We start from the raw sequence: 16,837 nt of genomic DNA, 5'->3' as shown, positions 1-16,837 counted from the left end.
TTTACGAGCATTTTCCATAACTATTTTGAATGGTTTGAGTTGAATGGTAACGATTTTTCTAGATATGTTGGTCTCAAGTTATTAAAGAGTGACTGATTTAAGGGCAGTGACACGGGCGCCGGTCTTTACACGAACAGACCGATCCAAAATCCAATTCGGTTTCAGGTACGGATAAATAAAATTACAGAAAGCCAGACATGGCAAGACTATACCTTTTGAGGTTGCTGTGCCGATAAAAAAATGTTTCTAAAACAGAGCCAAAAACGAAGATTTATCTAACCTAGTTTTCGAATTATAAAAAAAAAAACAAACAAACATCGGTTACCATTATGTAGTACACATTTTGTATTTCAGCTTCTAAATAGTTAAAACCGGCTTGGCCGTTTTGCTGTACACACTTTGTAAGGATTTATTCAAACAGGAAAACTATCTCCTTTTCAACATATTACATGTTCCAACACACAAAGAGTGCAATTCTTAACACTAAAGCAGTAATGCTATTCCCATAAATTATATATTGAGTGGCTACCAGCTTTTGTTCAAATAAAGCCAAACCTTAGCAAGGATAACATACAACAACACAAAACGATATTGATCCTTTTTTTTGCTTCTACATCTTTTCTTAGCTTGGTGCATGAGAGACTCGAAAGCTAATACAAAACAATGCCTTTCCGATTCCTTGCAATTAGCTCACAACAAAACGATTCTATGCTGAAGGTACTGGACTATTCCATGAAAAGATACCGCATGTTAATCGGTTCAGAGACATTCGTTTACTACATTGCATACATTAAAGTAGATTACTCGAACGAAGGCCAACAGCAACAAAGATGCCCCTCATGCATTTTTTAACTAAAACTAAAAAATCAACTAGATCTAGTTGAAATCAAGCATCAAGTATTCAGCAAAAAAAAAAACGAAATCAAGAACTTGCGCCAGAGCGTATGGTACTGGCAACAGCAAAGAAAAAAACGTTTAAAACGACAACTATGCACTCGGGTGACTTTTAAAAGTCACTTTACACTAAAATTGCATATAAAAAGCAACCATCCGTAACCATTAGGGAACAGCAAAAATCATTTAAAACAAAATTAGAAACTATTCCCTACTACGCAAGCAACAAAAGAGGAAATAAAATTAGAAAATGATTAGGACCATATTTGGGAAAGACTTTAGTGAAAGACACATTCCCTTTTGCATTCTTTTTCAATTACAAAAAATGTATTTCATTCGTTTGATTCAGAGTTTCCGAAGTGATATGAGCAGTAATAATGGTACATCAAGGTAAAAGATCGAAAGCGATAGGAATCCAGTGTGAAGAATATGTGGATGCCATTCGCTTTATGTCCATTTTCAATGCTCATTCGAAAAATCTGTCAATCACTGGGAGACTCGGAACCATCTAGGAAAACCTTTCAAAGAAGGAAATGCGCTAGAATGTTATTAGGATGGAGATGTAATTATATCTGGATATGTGTGTGTGTGTGTAAATATATGTATATGTGTCAGATGATTGTTCAGTACGGAGTATTGCGCATTCGTACTCTACCTCTATTGTTGTGCACGATAGAGTTGTACGAGGGTACATAAAGTGCAGCCTTAGCTCGCCCATGGTCTTCCGCAACCCGTACTATCAATGGTTGATTACCACCTTGTGGGATCACGTTATTGAGGGCCGATATTGCTTCCTGTGCTTCCTCACGCTTATTAAACCTATTTACCACCAATTTCATCCATGAGCGTATTGTGGAGAAATAACAAAAGAAAGGGTAGGTTATTACATGGATCTGTATCAATCTGTATAGTGACATCAATAGGTTACTTACCGTACGAAAGCTACACCACGAGGCTGACCCGTCAGCTTGTCGCGCAAAATATTCTTCTGTACGATAGTTCCATACTTGCCGAAAATAATGTCCAGCTGCTCTTCGGTGATCGTGCGGGGCAGATTCGTGATGTACAGGTTCGTTTCCTTGATATCGTCGCTTTGTGGTCGCGCGTATGAAACTTTTAGGCGTTTGTTGCGCAGCGGATAACCGTTCAGACACCTGATCGCGCGTTGCGCCGCATCCTCGTTCAGATAGTTCACGAACCCGAAGCCGTAGCTGTACCCAGTCTGCTTCAGTTTCAAGCACGAACGCGTACGTACGGTGTGTGGTGCATTGAAAAGAGTAAACAGACAGAAAACAATAAACTAGCAAAATCACGGTTCCGTGCTCCATACCGTAGGATAATTCCAGCATTGTATTTGCCGGAGCATATCCAGGAGATGAAAGCAACGTTAAATGATAAACTAATGTACATCTGCCAAACAAGGCACATTGATAGTGGGTTTAATGGAGTCGAAAAGAAATACATTGAAAAACAATAATTTACTCTCATAAAATCTTCTTCAGCGAAATATGCCAGAAATTCAATAATTTTAACAATTTTTTTTCTATCAAATGTTTTCTGTCAAATTGTCCACAACTGCAGATGTGGAACAATCATTTAACGCAAAAATTTCGATTTTCGAGTATCATTGCAAAAATATTTCAAATAAAAAAAATTCTTTTCACCAACTGCAGTCGATAAAAGTTCCGAAAGCATCTTAATATCCTCCTTCCGTATTTACAAAAAAAAACTTCCTTTCCGAAACCTTCCCATAGATGGGGGATGCCCTACATTACACGTAAGCCGCAATTATGTTATTTCTAATGCTAAATTACTGCAGTCATCCACAAGGAGGAGAGGCCACTAACGATTCTCCAACCATTACCAATGAGAATGACGACAATATGATGACGCTGACGATAGCGATGATAATGCTCGATGCGAAACGTAACACTGAGCGCATCTCATTTTCGCCTCGACTATCGCGCCTACTGTATCTGCTATTGGGACATGATAGGTTTTCACGGGCATTACAGTTTCTTCCGATTTTGACATTCCTTTACGCACACCTCACACCTCACCAACCCCGGAAACTAATAGTTAGATAGGGTATCCCTCTCTGACCTTCAGACAAAGAATATGGACGTAAAATATACAACATGCGGTGTATCGTTCCATCGAGCATACCTTTAGATCTTTCATCAGTCGACAGCTTTCGAGCGCGCCCACCGAGGAGAACATCGCGTACATTTCCCGCTCCGTCATGTCCTGCGGCAGATAGTTGACGATCAGGTTGGTACCAGCATTGCCGGACGATCCAGGTCCGAAGTTCACGCCGGTCAGCGAGCTCGTGCTGGATGAGGACGTGTGGTGATGGGATGGCTGACTGTGGTGATTGTGGTGATGGTGGTGGTGGTGCGGTGTCGATGGGTTACCGCCACCGAACGTACTGCTCGACGGCATATCACCATACAGTCGGGGCCGGGAATAGGACGAGAAATCGGCATCCTGCAGGTAGTTTGACTGGAAGATTGCAGAACAATTTGAACTTTTTTTATGCGCGCCATACGCGCGCTTAGCACGCGCACACGGGTGCTCCGGTTGATTGTGGTACAAACTGGTAGGATATTGCCCTAGAACGAGAACTCGAATCGGTCTGCCAGCACACGAATAGCAATAGGTTTTTCCTTTTTGCCGTACTTTGCGAGACGGCTAGGCTACAGGGTAGCAAATCCAAAACATAACGCATTCTACTTCCACATTTCACCATCCTATCGGGGTGATTTATGGCTGTGATCAGCATATCTGAACTTAATCTTTCATCGAGATGATGCTTCCAAAAGCGATACCAATGGTCGAGAGACAACCATAGACATATCCCTAATTCCTTTTCTTATATGACCTTCTCCGGGGGTGCTTGGGGCAATCGTTATCAAAACAGAGCAAAATTTATGCACCCGTAGAAAAACGGTACATGCCTGAATAAACGAATTGGTGGTGGGGTTTTTAATGTGGTCGATTGCCAACAAAAGAGAACCGTACAGAAACAGATGTACTCGGATTGCGTGTCCCTGTACCCGCCTTGAAAGACCACCACGAGAAAACGATCCGACGTCACCGTCGTAATGCAGCAATCCTTCGTGGACAGGTTGTCGCCAGCTGACGAGCAACTTCAATGTCCATTATGTGGCGTATGTGTGCGGCGAAGAAAAAAAAAACAACATATTCGAACGGATTTGCAAACACACTACACTACTCTTGGGCCGGCACTTGCCAATACTTTTGGCTAAGGAGCGCACACGGACAGAGTATTCGGGTACGGGAGTTCGTTGCTAGCATCAGCATCCACCAGAGTGCACACTAACCGGTGCACAAACGTAAGCGCAATGAGCGCGAGCATTTCGATTGGTATTATACAGACAAAACGTACCATTCCGGAGGGTAGCGAGTGTGACATTCCCCACAGTCGACCACTGCTACATGTTTCCCCGAGCACGTGTCATACGGGCAAGCGCGTGTGAGCAGATTGTAACGCGTGTACCGTTGTAAAGTGTGGTATGACGAGCATTCCCATCAGTGCGAGAACCGAAAAAGAAAAGAAAATAACAAACATATTGTTAGAAATTAGGCATCCTAAAAATCATGTAAATGTCGACGACATAAAATTGCATAAAATGTAAATAAAAAAAATTCCCCATCTTGTCGTGTACAATCAATGCCCTTGTGTTCGACGCAGAGGGCCAATCTGTTTCTGGAGGCTTACATTCGGGTTGCAAAGGAAAGGGAGATGGGAAATGGAAAATAAATTCATAAACAGAATTGATATTTCTTGCCCGTTGGACGGATTGATTATGGTCAGAGCCAGGGTGGGAAAGCGGCCCTCATCGAGTACAAGGATGAGACGCGCGTTAAACGACGCACAGCAGCATAATGCTTCCCCGCTAAACCGCCTCACAAACATACACACACGTGCAAGATCCCTAAGTAGGCTCTGGGAAAGGATTGCTTGTGTCCGAATGTTTTTTTTTTTACAGCGAGTCCTTTACTATCAGAGGCTCAGGCGACTTGATTATTATTTCAAAGTGGATCATTTTTATCGATTTCCGCGCGTGTCCTTCCAAGGTTCCGTCCTTCTTCCCTACGGTCAGGACTCGTGTGCTCTTCATTGTATGCACATTTCAGTTGATTCTTTTTTTCCCCGTCACCTCTTAGTCATCATAATGATCTCGCTCTTTTACACTCGCACACATATACTCTCTCTGTTCAGCGTCCTCTTTTGGGTCATCCTGGCATTTGTGTGTATATCGTAGTAGGTTTTCCGCACAACAGTGCTCCAACCAGCCACCATCATCACGTCCAACGGAATAGCAATGTGTTCGGATTTGAAATTCCCTCCCTTCGATATAGTAGTGCTGAGCAGCGATATTGCTTTCCAGCAGCCCCAACCGTACCTTGATCGAAAGGATGACGAAGGGTATCCATTCATTTTACTGTACATTTTCCTCACCGTCCGTTTCGTTTTCGTCCACAACAGCAATCGCGAGCACACCGAGAAGGGGTTCCCTTATTTAGATGATGTTGTTTTTTGTTTGCCTATGGCCAGCGATTGCCGCACACGTCGTACCGCTTTTATTCCTTTACTTCTTGGCAGCACACACACACTTTGCCGTAGAAATGCACAGGACGAACGAGAGATGACGGTGGTGCTGATTGCTGCTGCACCATACAACGAGGATGAGGTAAGTTGTTCTCGCAAATTCAATAGGCCTTCGGATGTGCTGCCTGTGTGTGTTTCGAGACGTACACACTGATAACAACGAAACAACGCACTATACTAGTCGTACAAGGACCAATGGACCACCAAAGGAAACGCAACGCAAGGACCAGGCAAAGAAGAAGAAAAGAAAACCACAAACACAATAAGAAAATCGAACCGTGAGTGGTATTGAGCGCGAGAAGATACTCTACACGTTCTGCTACGCTGTTGTGCACTAATCGTCGTACGGTTGGGTAAAGCTTTTTCTTTGCAAAACACCACGGTCTGCTACGATGAAATTCTTTTCCGTTTCTTGGCTGATTCTATCGTGAGCAGTGAGGATTTTCCTGCTTTCCTCTTGCGAGACGACGGTCCACACACACACACACACCCACACACTCAGTTGACAACTTTTTTCCACCAAGCGAATGTGCCTTACAGAGCAGAGGCTTTTCCGAGGCCTACTAATGATGCTGCTGTTCCCGTGCAAATCACTTTCCACGAACGCTATTACCACCGAAGGGCCTGCACACGCAATCAAAGCAGAAGGAGCAAATGGCCACAAGTAGCGAAGTAATACTGAACAAAATTGAAACCGTGTTTCGTGTAAATGAATGCAATTCTTGTCACGACACAATGCATGTCACATTAGGGCCTAGGCCTATCGAAATCCGATGGTCTGCCTTCCTCGGTGCTCGCTCTGCTTGAGCTGTCAACCTATCCACACACAAACAAACACAAAAAAACACACGGTAGGGAAGACGATTTTACTGCAGTAGCCCGAATTTGTCTGAGGGTTTCTGTTTTTGCATCACCATACACGAATCCCACTAATGCATGTACACCAACCCGTGAGCTGGTGTCTTCAACGGTGCAAAACACAACTTTTCCAAAGAAACCCAATCATATCCAGATATCTTCTTGCACTGCTGCTCCCTTCAATGAGGTGAGGGGGGGCAAATGCGTTTTTTCACTTAATTCGTGTTAACTTTTCGCAGCACAGAGTCGGGTGAATTCGCTGTGCACCACCTCGATTGATAAAACAATTGCCCTTGCAATGTGGGGACGAATGGTGACGCGCACGTTATCACTTGACGAAAGAATATGATGCGTTGGGAGGAAAAATTGTCGAAGCTCTGAAAATTCCTTCACTTCTATGCACCCGACCGATTCTATCTTTTGCTCTTATGCTGCTGCTGCTGCTGCCCGTTCACCTACACAACTACCACGACCGAAAACTCACACTAAACAACAACGTGGGCTACATTTGACAGCAGCCGTGTACATACACGGTAGGCCATCCAATTGCACGGATAATCCATTCTAGATCAAATATTTTATTTCTATCAGTAGAAATACATATCAGATGACTAAATGTACGGAAAAAAAGAGAAATAAAATTTTGATTATCAAGGCTTATTTCTGAGGTGCAATTTAATAAGATTTTGCCGGAAAACTTCTCCAACAGAAAAGCTACTTAAAGCGTTCGAGTTCACAACATAAACGCAGCTGTACGGATAATCGATCCTGCACGCAAACCGTCATTCGACCGAACAGAATCAAAACATTGATCTTCGTCGCACAGATATCTGGACACCAACTGGGTGCTACTAGCAAAGCTACAACAGTTCGAAATCAACCGCGTTTTCACGGCAAGAAACATGTCTGGAGTCGTGCGCCGTGATATTTCACCGATGCTGCAAAAGCTGCGTAATTTCCTGCTCGGTGTAAGTGGTCTACCGATTGTGGTTTTGTACCAATTTCTATTGGTGTACACTCCATTATGTAATATATTTTCCCTGCCGAATAATTGTATTATTTGCAGCGACAACACACAAATGCGCTCCGCTTTGAGGATGGTATTGCTGCCAGGACTCAGCCACCGCCGAATCTACCCGATGGACCTGCTCATAAGTATGGCAATACATTCTTCGATACGCCTCCTCCGCGTGATGAAATGTGTAATCAAACTTCGCTACTCTTTCAGGCTGTCGGCAAATCACTACGTGATCCGTGATGCTCGTCGCGAAGTAGCTCCACCGATTGATTTGTCCACGCAAAAGCTACTGGCGGAAAAGGGGTAATCAGTTACGGTCAAAATTGGCTCACACAGGTACTAAACCCAAATGTTATCGATCATACATTTCAGAGCGGCCGCGAGTCTACCAACACCCGGCAAATCGTACGGCTGGGACAAACATTAACCGTTTGGCTCGGCTGTTGGTGAAACAATGGAAGTGAGAAGGTAGCGAAGTGTTACTGTGTATATCAAGTGCGAGTGCGAAGAAATAAAGTACTTCGACCAATAAAGTGGCTGTGTGTTGTTGTCGTAACAAAAGGTGTGAATTGTTAAAATCGGATTTCATCGAATGCAATGCCAAACCCAAACATGTGTTTCCGTGATGATGGTTTAATCGTTTTTTTTTTATTTATTTATGCTTATTATTGCCACAAAAATAGCTTTAGTGGATTTTATTACATGTTGGCCCTATCTTTTTAAATTCTCGAGTACATTGTTAAAAGAAAAAAAAACAGCACAAAAGAAAACGTTAAACAAACGCGTACATTTCTACGGTTTATCAAGTGTGATTTTGTTTTTAAATCGTTATTTTTGATTTTCGTGTAAGAACTGCGGGTTTTTGTTAGTAACTTTTTGTTTCTTATTTCAATTGTAAACTCGTCATAATGACGGCGCTACGTTAAGTCGATCAAACTTAACACCGGTGCGCATATATTGCACAGCACTCTCTTTGATTATGCATAATGCTTCTCAAATCGTTTCTCCTTCCTCGTAACGTGTTTCTTAACGTTCTTATCACCTCGGGTGATGTGGGATAATTGCTTTTGCCGATATTCCACGCTCAACATTTCAATTTTCTTTTTTTCCTAGTTTACTTCTCGTCCTGCCCGCTCGGCCATCATGGTTTTGTTTAACCCTATGCTACATTTGTCGCATTTTCTGTCATGTTTAGCTGCAAAGTTGCATAAATTTTAATATGAATTGTATCTTCTGCCTGCAATGTCACGCTACTGCATTTTGAACTGTTTTCTACTGATGTGGACGCATTGTAAAATTTCGTACTGTTTGTTCTCTAATTTGTAGCTTTAGTGGTGAACCCCGGTCATTTCTCGGTTCTACGCACATGTTTTATAAAGTGCTAAACGCTTCGCATCGTTATGACAGGACAGAGAAATGGAATCGTGTGCAACGTATAAAGAATGCGACACTATTTGTTAGGCTAGAGTAAAAAAGAGAAAGACTCGACGCATTGGGTTAGTGGAGTTTGGTTAAAACATTACTGTTTCCTGTAAGCTTTCATTTACTTCTAAAACTCCATCAAAACATTTTCACACTCTAGGTAAAAAAAACTTCCTACATACTGTTTCCTTTCTTTTCTTTTCCTAATCTAGCTCGGTAAAACGCAAAAGTCAGTCATTTCAGCACTCTCTGGGTTGCTTCGAAGGAAGGGCACCATTTGCCAGTTTTTCACCTCTCCATTTTTATATTCTCAACATTTTCATTTTAGTTTTATTCCGTGAAAAGAATATACTGGAAATAGGGTTAATATTGGGTATGCAACATTCAGTGGTCTAACCTACCCCATTTGCCTACTGGGAGACACCTAGTGCAAGGCGAACGTAAACGCCAGTGAATGTCATGATAAACAGAATATGTTCGCGCGAAATTGCGAGAGCTGGAAGCGCATAATGACAGGATTCCCTTTTATGAACTGTTTATATATATAGCACGCGGTTTTCTATTCGCATCAATCTATTAAACAATCCTAAGCACAATAACAAACAGGAAGCAGAACTTAGGCAACCGTTAGATATGACACAAAATGATGCAGCGAGTTTCACTGTGTCCCACTCTCCAGGAATGATAAAACATCCTTTCCTCGTCGGATTATTCTACACGGACTTTACTGGTTTAAATTTGATATGGTTACGAACAAAGCAAAATGAGCCGGTAAAACTTGCGTTTCGCTTACGGAAGTCACGGAACCGAGTTTCAGAGGTAAAATTCTGGAATCCAACATAGTAACTCAACTGTAACCACCTGCTCAGTTAGTAGTCGTTCACCGGCCAATAAATCACTCACTATGTCACACATTCCGAAACTAGGCGATAGTAAACTCAACCGGGAATATGCAGCAAATGCTGCTGGTACGATTATTCAAGCTGTAATCAGTTGGGAAATATAGACCTACAATAATCGATCGGACTGCTTCGATATGGCTAGGGTAGCACAACATCTGCACGTACGGAATACGCAGCACCGCGTCAATACAGGCCCGTATTCGACCGGACCGGGGCCGGAATCTTCGACAGACCCTTATCGAGGCGGCGTGGCGAAACTACCGACGCCAAGTCGCGACAGTTTGACTGCGTGCTGTCAGACGCGTTGGAGACGGTACTCGCCCGCTTGGACAACGTAGACTGTGGTTTGGAGGGCGACGTGGTGCCTGTACCGGAACCGGCCAACATCACCTTCGAACGGTCGAGATTCCCATTGGAGTGCACCCAGGCGGTGGTAAAGTCGTTAACCAGCTCGTCCGGTACGCTCGTTTGCGACACCAGACGTCTAACCCGTTCGACAATCTGCGTATCGTTCGTGCCCGAATCGAGCGTATCCTTGATTTGCTGGAGCAATAGTGCCACCGCATCCGAGGTGCTCTTGCTCGGTGACGTATTGGTGGAGGTACACGCCGAACCGGTCGCTTTCGGCGTTCGATTCCGTCCGGTCATCGTACGTTCCGCTGCCAGCGAGGCACGCACCGGTGAATTGCGTGTGAACGGTGCCGGTGCCGGCGTACCGGTACCCTTTCCGGTGCCATTGAACGTTTGTGACGTTAGCGATGGCCGCTTCTTGGTTGATCGACCACTCCAGGTGTTGGTTTCCTTTGCCAACGGTTCCGCACTGCTCACGGTGGAACCGGCGAGTGCGGTCGGTTTGCGCGTCACCGATTTGGCGATGGATGTTTTGCGCAGTCCGTGATTATTTACCACCGCCAACTCGTCGGTAACCGTGCCGCTGGCGGTGCTTTCCGCGCTTTCCTTACGCCGCGGCCCAACAGGTGAACGCGGTATGCGCGATCCGACACCGCCAGCACCAGCAGCAGCAGATGGGGCCACGCTGGTACGGTCCATAATGCGGTCGGAAAAACCCGTCTTGCGCAAACCGGTCGCATTCGCAATGTCCACCGTGATTTCCTCATCGTTCACGTACACACCGTAGCTTTCGAAGGAACCGGAAGCCGGACCGGTGGAAATGGCTCCGTCCGGACAGTCGATTAGTGAATCGTGCTCGGTGACTGGATAGTGGCGTGCGTCTGTTGGTTCGTTCACCACGGCCAGCTCATCCGAGATGGGTGTCAGATCTTCATCGTTCGTTTTTGTAGAGCTTTCCTCCTCCGTTGGGCTGGCCTGCGAGTCCGACGTTGTCGTATCGAGATGCGCTAGAATCAAATGGTACAAGATAAATTAATTAAATTCGATAATACATTGTTGCGCCTACTAAGAGCGACCAAGATACCCGAAGATACCGTCTATTGATAGTGCGTTTCATCCGTACCATTAGTATCTGCATCTTCGCTCGAATGTTGGCTGTTTCCGAAACCCTTCCGCAGCCCACCAGCTCCACCGGCAGCGGTACCACCGACACCATGACCACCCTGCACTAAACCAAGGCTACGGTAACCCTCATCACTGATCTCGCTACCATTGTCGCTGACGCTCTCGTAACGATTCTTGTCATCTTCGGACGGCAACACTGCTGTCGTTCCAACTACCGGCGCAACCGATGCCACCGGATCCTTATCACATTCAAAGTGTACTACACCAGCAGTGGTAGCGTTGTTTGACGATCCAGCTGCTTTGCGTTTGTTGGCCACACTGTTCTCTTGCATCCGGCGCGGACTGGGTGACACCGAACGTCGTGCCGTTTTCAACGGAGATCCTGGCGGTTGCAGTTTGTCCTGGAAGCAGGCGTACAGTAAAGTATTAGCTTGTGTCATTATTGGGTTAGGAGAATTCTCGAGCATATACTAACTCCATTTTCTGTCGGCATACGACGCTGGGCACTGGGGCTACGGCTACGGCTTCTGGCACGTGCTGGAGGTGACAAGGTATTAGTATTGCTGTTACTACCGCCGTTGATCGGTGATCCATTCTGGCTGGGAGTCGCATTAGATTTCCACGGCGAACCAGATCTACAGGTTGAAGGTTGGTATAAAACTGTTTAGATACCTTGTCGATGATGTCTTCAGCATGACTACACTTACCGATCATAGTGGACCTGAGCTTTGTGCAGCTCGATTCCGTTGGCGTTGCTCGTTTTGGTGATCAACCGTGCTGAGGCGGACGAACGATGCTGCGATCGACACCGGCACGGATCATGCTTGTCCAGGTAGTGTGCAAGCGTATCCCAACCACCACCGACGCGGACCATCACGTGTGAACGAAGAATCTACACACCAGAGAAAAAAAAAACACAGAGCACCATAAATGATTAATGTTTTAATGCAGGGCTTTTGGATGCCGCCGTAAACCGATCGTTACATTGTTGAACCGTCCTCTCCGCAGAGTCTGCACCTAATCGCACCTAAGGGTTTTGCTTTATGTAATAGCAAAGGGTGCAATGCAGCGGAACCGAAATTTTTGGACGCACACGCCGTTATCCCTTCCGGGCCAATGTGATGCGCAGTCACGTTCACGCAATATTGACCCACATTGCATGCTGGTTGCACCCAGCCGTTTTGTTCCGGGCCATGGAATTAAACATTAAACGTACCGCCCCTGTGGCAGACATTGGACGACCTTTGAGGGTGCTATCTCCACAAGTTTCTGCGGTGTTATTTTGGTTAGATTTTGTATAATGTGCCAATTAATTATTAAATGCCTAAACAAACGATAAGATTATTTGGAAACACCTAGCCACGATAAGCGTAATAAGTTGACCATTGTTTTCAATTCTTATCACATTATATTATGTCTCATGATTTATGATAAGATAGTAGTGGTTGTTTCAATATAATCTTTTTCCCCAGTTATATTATCGTGAACGCATTAAATAGTATCGTCGGTAGTACACAACTCCACGCCATGCAAGGCCAGAGCCACTTTATGACAAAATTGTGCCACAAACGTGTTGCTGAGAATGAGTAGGAATAGCATCTAGCATGAATACATCAACAAGAGGCGCTCGAGTCCCGAAGAATCATCAACCGATCTAGTTTGATCGGACGAATTGTTCAAGAAGCGTGTAGATGTAGATTAAATAGTGTTGGGAAAATCGAATATTCAAAGAGATGCTTCAATCGTCGAATCTAAATCCTATATGGAATCCGAAACTCCGAATCCCAATCTGTCATGTCCTTTGGGGAGTTTTACACCACCGAAAAATGTTGTACTTCCGTTAAAAACAGTTGACACACGAGATGGCCACTCGAACTCCTTACTTACTCACTTATCCGATGCTACAATCGCTTTACGGTCTTCGCCTGCTGCTGAAGTCTTCTAAACCGCTCACGGTCGAGCGCCGTCATCAGCAAACCCATAATCCCGGCCTTTCCGGCGGACGCATCAACGCCATCACTTCATCTCAATTTGGGCTTACCAAGTCTCCTCTGTCCATGTGGACGACCTGAACGGGCTCGTTCGTTCGTTATCATTCTCATTGCAACACACCGGAGTCTCGTGAGTCTAAACCGCTGTACGACAGTGAGTTCGTCGTACAGCTCGTATAGCTCGTCATTATAGCCGCTTCTCCGTTGTCCTTCTAAACATACGAGCATCTTCAGATCAAAGATTCATTCAGATTCATTAATTTGAATCAAATACACCCAATACAATTTTGATTCCTACGAGTTTCAAATTTGCCAGTACTAATCTCTCTCTAAATATTATCTTTTATTCTTCTGAAGTTCTATTGGATGTACAGCACAGAAAATGAATAGGAAAAGAGGACACGATTTTGCCTGAACTACTTATTCAGGTCCAGCAATTACAACATCGACGACATTATCTTGCTTTACAAAGCAACCCAATATCAATGTAATGAGTAAAGCGAGGAAGTGAAAATCTAATAATTTAGCAATTCTCCAACCCTTATCAGGAGTGAAAAGATAACAAAAGCGCCCAGAAACGTATGTCAGAATGGGTGCAAACTACCAAACACGCAACCGTCATCGAATTATGTCGAAATAGCGGAAGAGCATAATGATAATGAAACGACCGGTTTTTGGAGATAAAATCGGGCCATAGACGAAGGCCAACGCAAACACACAATATAAAATGTGTCAAGGATATAGTTTACACATTTATAAGATATAAGGGGTATGTTAAACATTACTGAGCAACTTGGAGGAAAAGTACAACTCGTCTGAAGGTGAATGAAGTATGATTAATATTCGGTTTGTAGACAAATATATCGAAACACCTCAAAGAGAACTGCTCAACAATGTTAATACTTTTAAAAATCTCGTCCAAAAAAGGACGTTAATCTTTGAAATAAAAAAAAAGATTAAAATGCAGGTAACAAACGGTTCAACGAAGATGACTGAGTTGTAGATGCAGGTGCATAAGAAAGGAATGCATTTAACACGTTCCTCACAATTCGACCGACCGAATTCTAAGAAGTCGTTGAACCGAAAAATGAGGAATGATTTTTGTCTTTGTTTTGCTGTACGGGAACTTTTCCTTGAGAAAAGAACTCCATCTCAGTACGGGGCGCATTCCCAGAGAAACAGAAACAAATCGAAGTAAAAATGATAATCTCGGCACGCATATGTTCGGTATGCCCGAAACAAAAAAAAGAAGGATCCACCACTGTGGAACCGAACAACACGTCCAAAAGATCACACACCACAGAGTACGGCGCGAGGGTCTCCGATGCTTCGGTCTGCCCACTTTTGTGTTCGGTGGTTCTCGCATTCATCCCACGGTTCCACCATTCAAACCCCTCTTCCGGAGAACGCTGATTTACGGTCGATCGTACGCGGGACGCGTTTTGGGGACATGTTTCACGCCAATGGGGCAGCCCTACAGCCATTTACTTACCCGCACGAATATGAGCACTTTGGTATCGCCGATTCTGTACTTGCCCTCCGAGACGCGCACCATCGGGAACTGGGACGGGCAGGTGCACTTTTCCACCAGATCACGAACCTACGGACGACGGGGAGAAGAAAGAAAAAAAAAGTGGCGATGCATAAATTAATGAGCTTTTTTTTTTCTTGGCTTGGGCGTCAATTGATTACGCGTGCCGGTTGTGGGCGGTACTGCGGTAGCATAATGGTTGGTGGTGGACATTGCGATATTGTCATGGGTTACATGATAAAAGGCAGCATTGGAAGCGCTTCAGCTAGCGAACCGGGGGTTTATCCTAGTGTGTTGGATGACAAATGGTTTCAGGAAGAAGGGCACCCGAACCGGTGCGAATTTCATAAGCTACTTGAAATGATTGCTTCATTGCGTCCAATACAGCGAAACTCCATTTGTGTGCGGGAGCGGAATTTTTGCAACATGCCAAACCGAATTTAACGGTCCGTTCTTAACCATCCCTTGTCAAACCGTACTGATGCTGAGGTATGGCTGGAGCAACATCCAGCCCTGCCGCCAAGACCGGCTCGAGCAATAACCATACAGCAAAACAGCCAAAACCGACCGCTGGTCGCAAAGTTCGCCCACACAAATCGGACTCCGGTTGGGTTTCCGCCCCGTTGGGCTAACGTTGCGCCATACACGCTTCACTCGTACTGCTCGATCGATCGATGCCAATGTCTCTAAAACGCCGCCCTAAGATCACTGTTTACGATCGGTGTGCTGTTGTCCGCGAGAGCTCTGCTACGGACTGTGCCGCCTGCTGGACATCAGAACCGGTGCATCGTCCGAAAGGGGATGGGAGAGCGCACGGCACGAAGAAAGTGGCCCGTATGCCCGCGATCATGGCGGCCAGATTGAATGGATTTGTACTAATAATAACAACAACTTTAATGCTAATGCCAATAATAATGGTCATCACCATCATCATAAGGGCAGTGGAGCCGCCGCGTATTGCGTGGCGTAAGCGTAGTGTTTGGACGAGCAAAGCAAAGCAAAAAAAAAACAACAAATCACACACAAACACACACCAGAACCCTCGCAACAAGAATGTCGTAAGCGTGCGCGCGACTTACGGTCAACCTCCGCGTGCTCTCGCGCCAAAGCGAACCGAACCTGTTCCGATAGAGAAATATAACCCGGACCCTACCCTACCCCACCTCCTCCTCCCACCTTCACCGCCCATCGCAAACCGCGCGAAACTTGGCGAAGAAGTAGCCACTGTCCCATTCTCGCCGTAAGACACGTTGTTGCTACAGGCTCCACTGTTCTGTGGTTGTTCTACGTCCGTACCTATGAAGAACGCCAATTTGCATACACTCCGCGGTAACGGGGACGGAAAATGGTGCGGCGACCTATCCCCCCCCCCCCCCCCCTTCCCCATGGTCGGTGACAGTGGGTGATGAGGAGAGAATGGGTGAAGGAGACGGTGGCATGAGGCGAGGTAGGTGGGTGGATTATTAGCGAAAAACTATCTAGCGAACCACTTCCTACTCGCGCGTTTGGCTATTTTCTTGGTTTCTCGTTACCGTTTGGTACGACCGGCGAGCCTTTGGTCTGGACGACCCGGATGGGCGTCGGTGATGGGTGGTGTGGCATACACCGCGACGCCCGGTGACAGTTTGCTGCTTGGCGAGCTCCACTCCCACCCGGGGGCGGAAAACGGGATGGCAAAAGGAAATCAATAAGGGGGATACATTTATAGATATAAAGACAGACAGACAGAGTTTGGGACATGAAAATTAAACTAAAAGCACAAAATTCAATAGTTTGTGTGAGAAAATTAAGCTTTCGACCGACAGCCGGCAAACGATCGGTTGATTTTGTTGACGCAATTAACACGTGCATAAAACGATCTAATCCCTGGAAAGTGTGGCAAACGCTTCGCACGTCGTTGCGATTTTTATTATCTGCTGACGCAGCCTAATTATTGGGACTATTCAATCGTTCCGATGAGATAATCATGTGTAGATGATGGAACCGTTCTTTCGTTCTTATGGACTTGAGCGAAATAGTTCGTTCTTTGAAGAAGAACTGAACGAACGATCTTTTGTCTTTCATCCCTTATCTCATTCGCTTAACCCGTCGTTCGACTAGTAGTTCGCT

The 16,837-nt window shown here is 45.1% G+C and overlaps 3 protein-coding genes across 5 annotated transcripts in view; 1 reads left to right on the top strand and 2 right to left on the bottom strand.

Annotated features, from left to right (window-relative positions):
• Positions 1–329: 329 nt before the first annotated feature.
• LOC128309440 (protein sex-lethal-like) lies at positions 330–6,821 on the bottom strand. 3 transcript variants are annotated; one of them, XM_053045826.1, is made up of 5 exons: positions 5,325–6,821; positions 4,304–4,349; positions 3,061–3,396; positions 1,827–2,119; positions 330–1,713 (listed from the first exon to the last, which is right to left on the bottom strand). In XM_053045826.1, the coding sequence occupies exons 1-5, from the start codon at positions 5,369–5,371 to the stop codon at positions 1,518–1,520; spliced, it is 918 nt and encodes a 305-aa protein (XP_052901786.1). In that variant the 5' UTR covers positions 5,372–6,821; the 3' UTR covers positions 330–1,517. The 3 variants fall into 3 exon arrangements, with proteins under 3 accessions (XP_052901786.1, XP_052901788.1, XP_052901789.1); XM_053045828.1 differs by having other exon boundaries at positions 1,827–2,116; XM_053045829.1 differs by having other exon boundaries at positions 3,061–3,381.
• Positions 6,822–7,205: 384 nt separating this feature from the next.
• LOC128298106 (NADH dehydrogenase [ubiquinone] 1 alpha subcomplex subunit 7-like) lies at positions 7,206–7,918 on the top strand. The gene is made up of 4 exons (XM_053033841.1): positions 7,206–7,356; positions 7,455–7,543; positions 7,617–7,709; positions 7,779–7,918. Exons 1-4 carry the CDS (start codon positions 7,291–7,293, stop codon positions 7,831–7,833), a joined length of 303 nt encoding a protein of 100 aa, XP_052889801.1. The 5' UTR covers positions 7,206–7,290; the 3' UTR covers positions 7,834–7,918.
• A 103-nt stretch (positions 7,919–8,021) lies between these two features.
• LOC128302094 (GAS2-like protein pickled eggs) overlaps positions 8,022–16,837 on the bottom strand; it is a 33,568-nt gene continuing 24,752 nt past the window's right edge. The window contains exons 6-10 of the mRNA XM_053038824.1: positions 14,690–14,797; positions 11,914–12,098; positions 11,682–11,841; positions 11,205–11,607; positions 8,022–11,088 (exon numbers count right to left, since the gene is read on the bottom strand). Of these exons, the coding sequence (XP_052894784.1) occupies positions 9,914–11,088; positions 11,205–11,607; positions 11,682–11,841; positions 11,914–12,098; positions 14,690–14,797 (2,031 nt within the window). The 3' untranslated portion in view covers positions 8,022–9,913. The remainder of the gene's footprint in view (positions 11,089–11,204; positions 11,608–11,681; positions 11,842–11,913; positions 12,099–14,689; positions 14,798–16,837) is intronic.

The sequence above is a fragment of the Anopheles moucheti genome, chromosome 2 (genome assembly GCF_943734755.1).
Source record: "Anopheles moucheti chromosome 2, idAnoMoucSN_F20_07, whole genome shotgun sequence".
Lineage (NCBI taxonomy): Eukaryota > Metazoa > Arthropoda > Insecta > Diptera > Culicidae > Anopheles > Anopheles moucheti.
The sequence above is the reverse complement of the archived record's forward strand: the minus strand, read 5'-3'. Positions and strand labels throughout refer to the sequence as shown.

Excerpts from the sequence above, each read along its gene's own strand:
- LOC128309440 (XM_053045826.1), bottom strand. The coding sequence starts at position 5,371 with ATGTACAGTAAAATGAATGGATACCCTTCGTCATCCTTTCGATCAAG. Across the intron at positions 4,350-5,324 it reads TCGTCATCCTTTCGATCAAG|CAGTGGTCGACTGTGGGGAA; the intron begins GTACGGTTGGGG and ends GGAAACATGTAG. Across the intron at positions 2,120-3,060 it reads GACTGATGAAAGATCTAAAG|CAGACTGGGTACAGCTACGG; the intron begins GTATGCTCGATG and ends TTGAAACTGAAG.
- LOC128298106 (XM_053033841.1), top strand. The coding sequence starts at position 7,291 with ATGTCTGGAGTCGTGCGCCGTGATATTTCACCGATGCTGCAAAAGCTG. Across the intron at positions 7,357-7,454 it reads TGCGTAATTTCCTGCTCGGT|CGACAACACACAAATGCGCT; the intron begins GTAAGTGGTCTA and ends TATTATTTGCAG. Across the intron at positions 7,544-7,616 it reads CCCGATGGACCTGCTCATAA|GCTGTCGGCAAATCACTACG; the intron begins GTATGGCAATAC and ends CTACTCTTTCAG.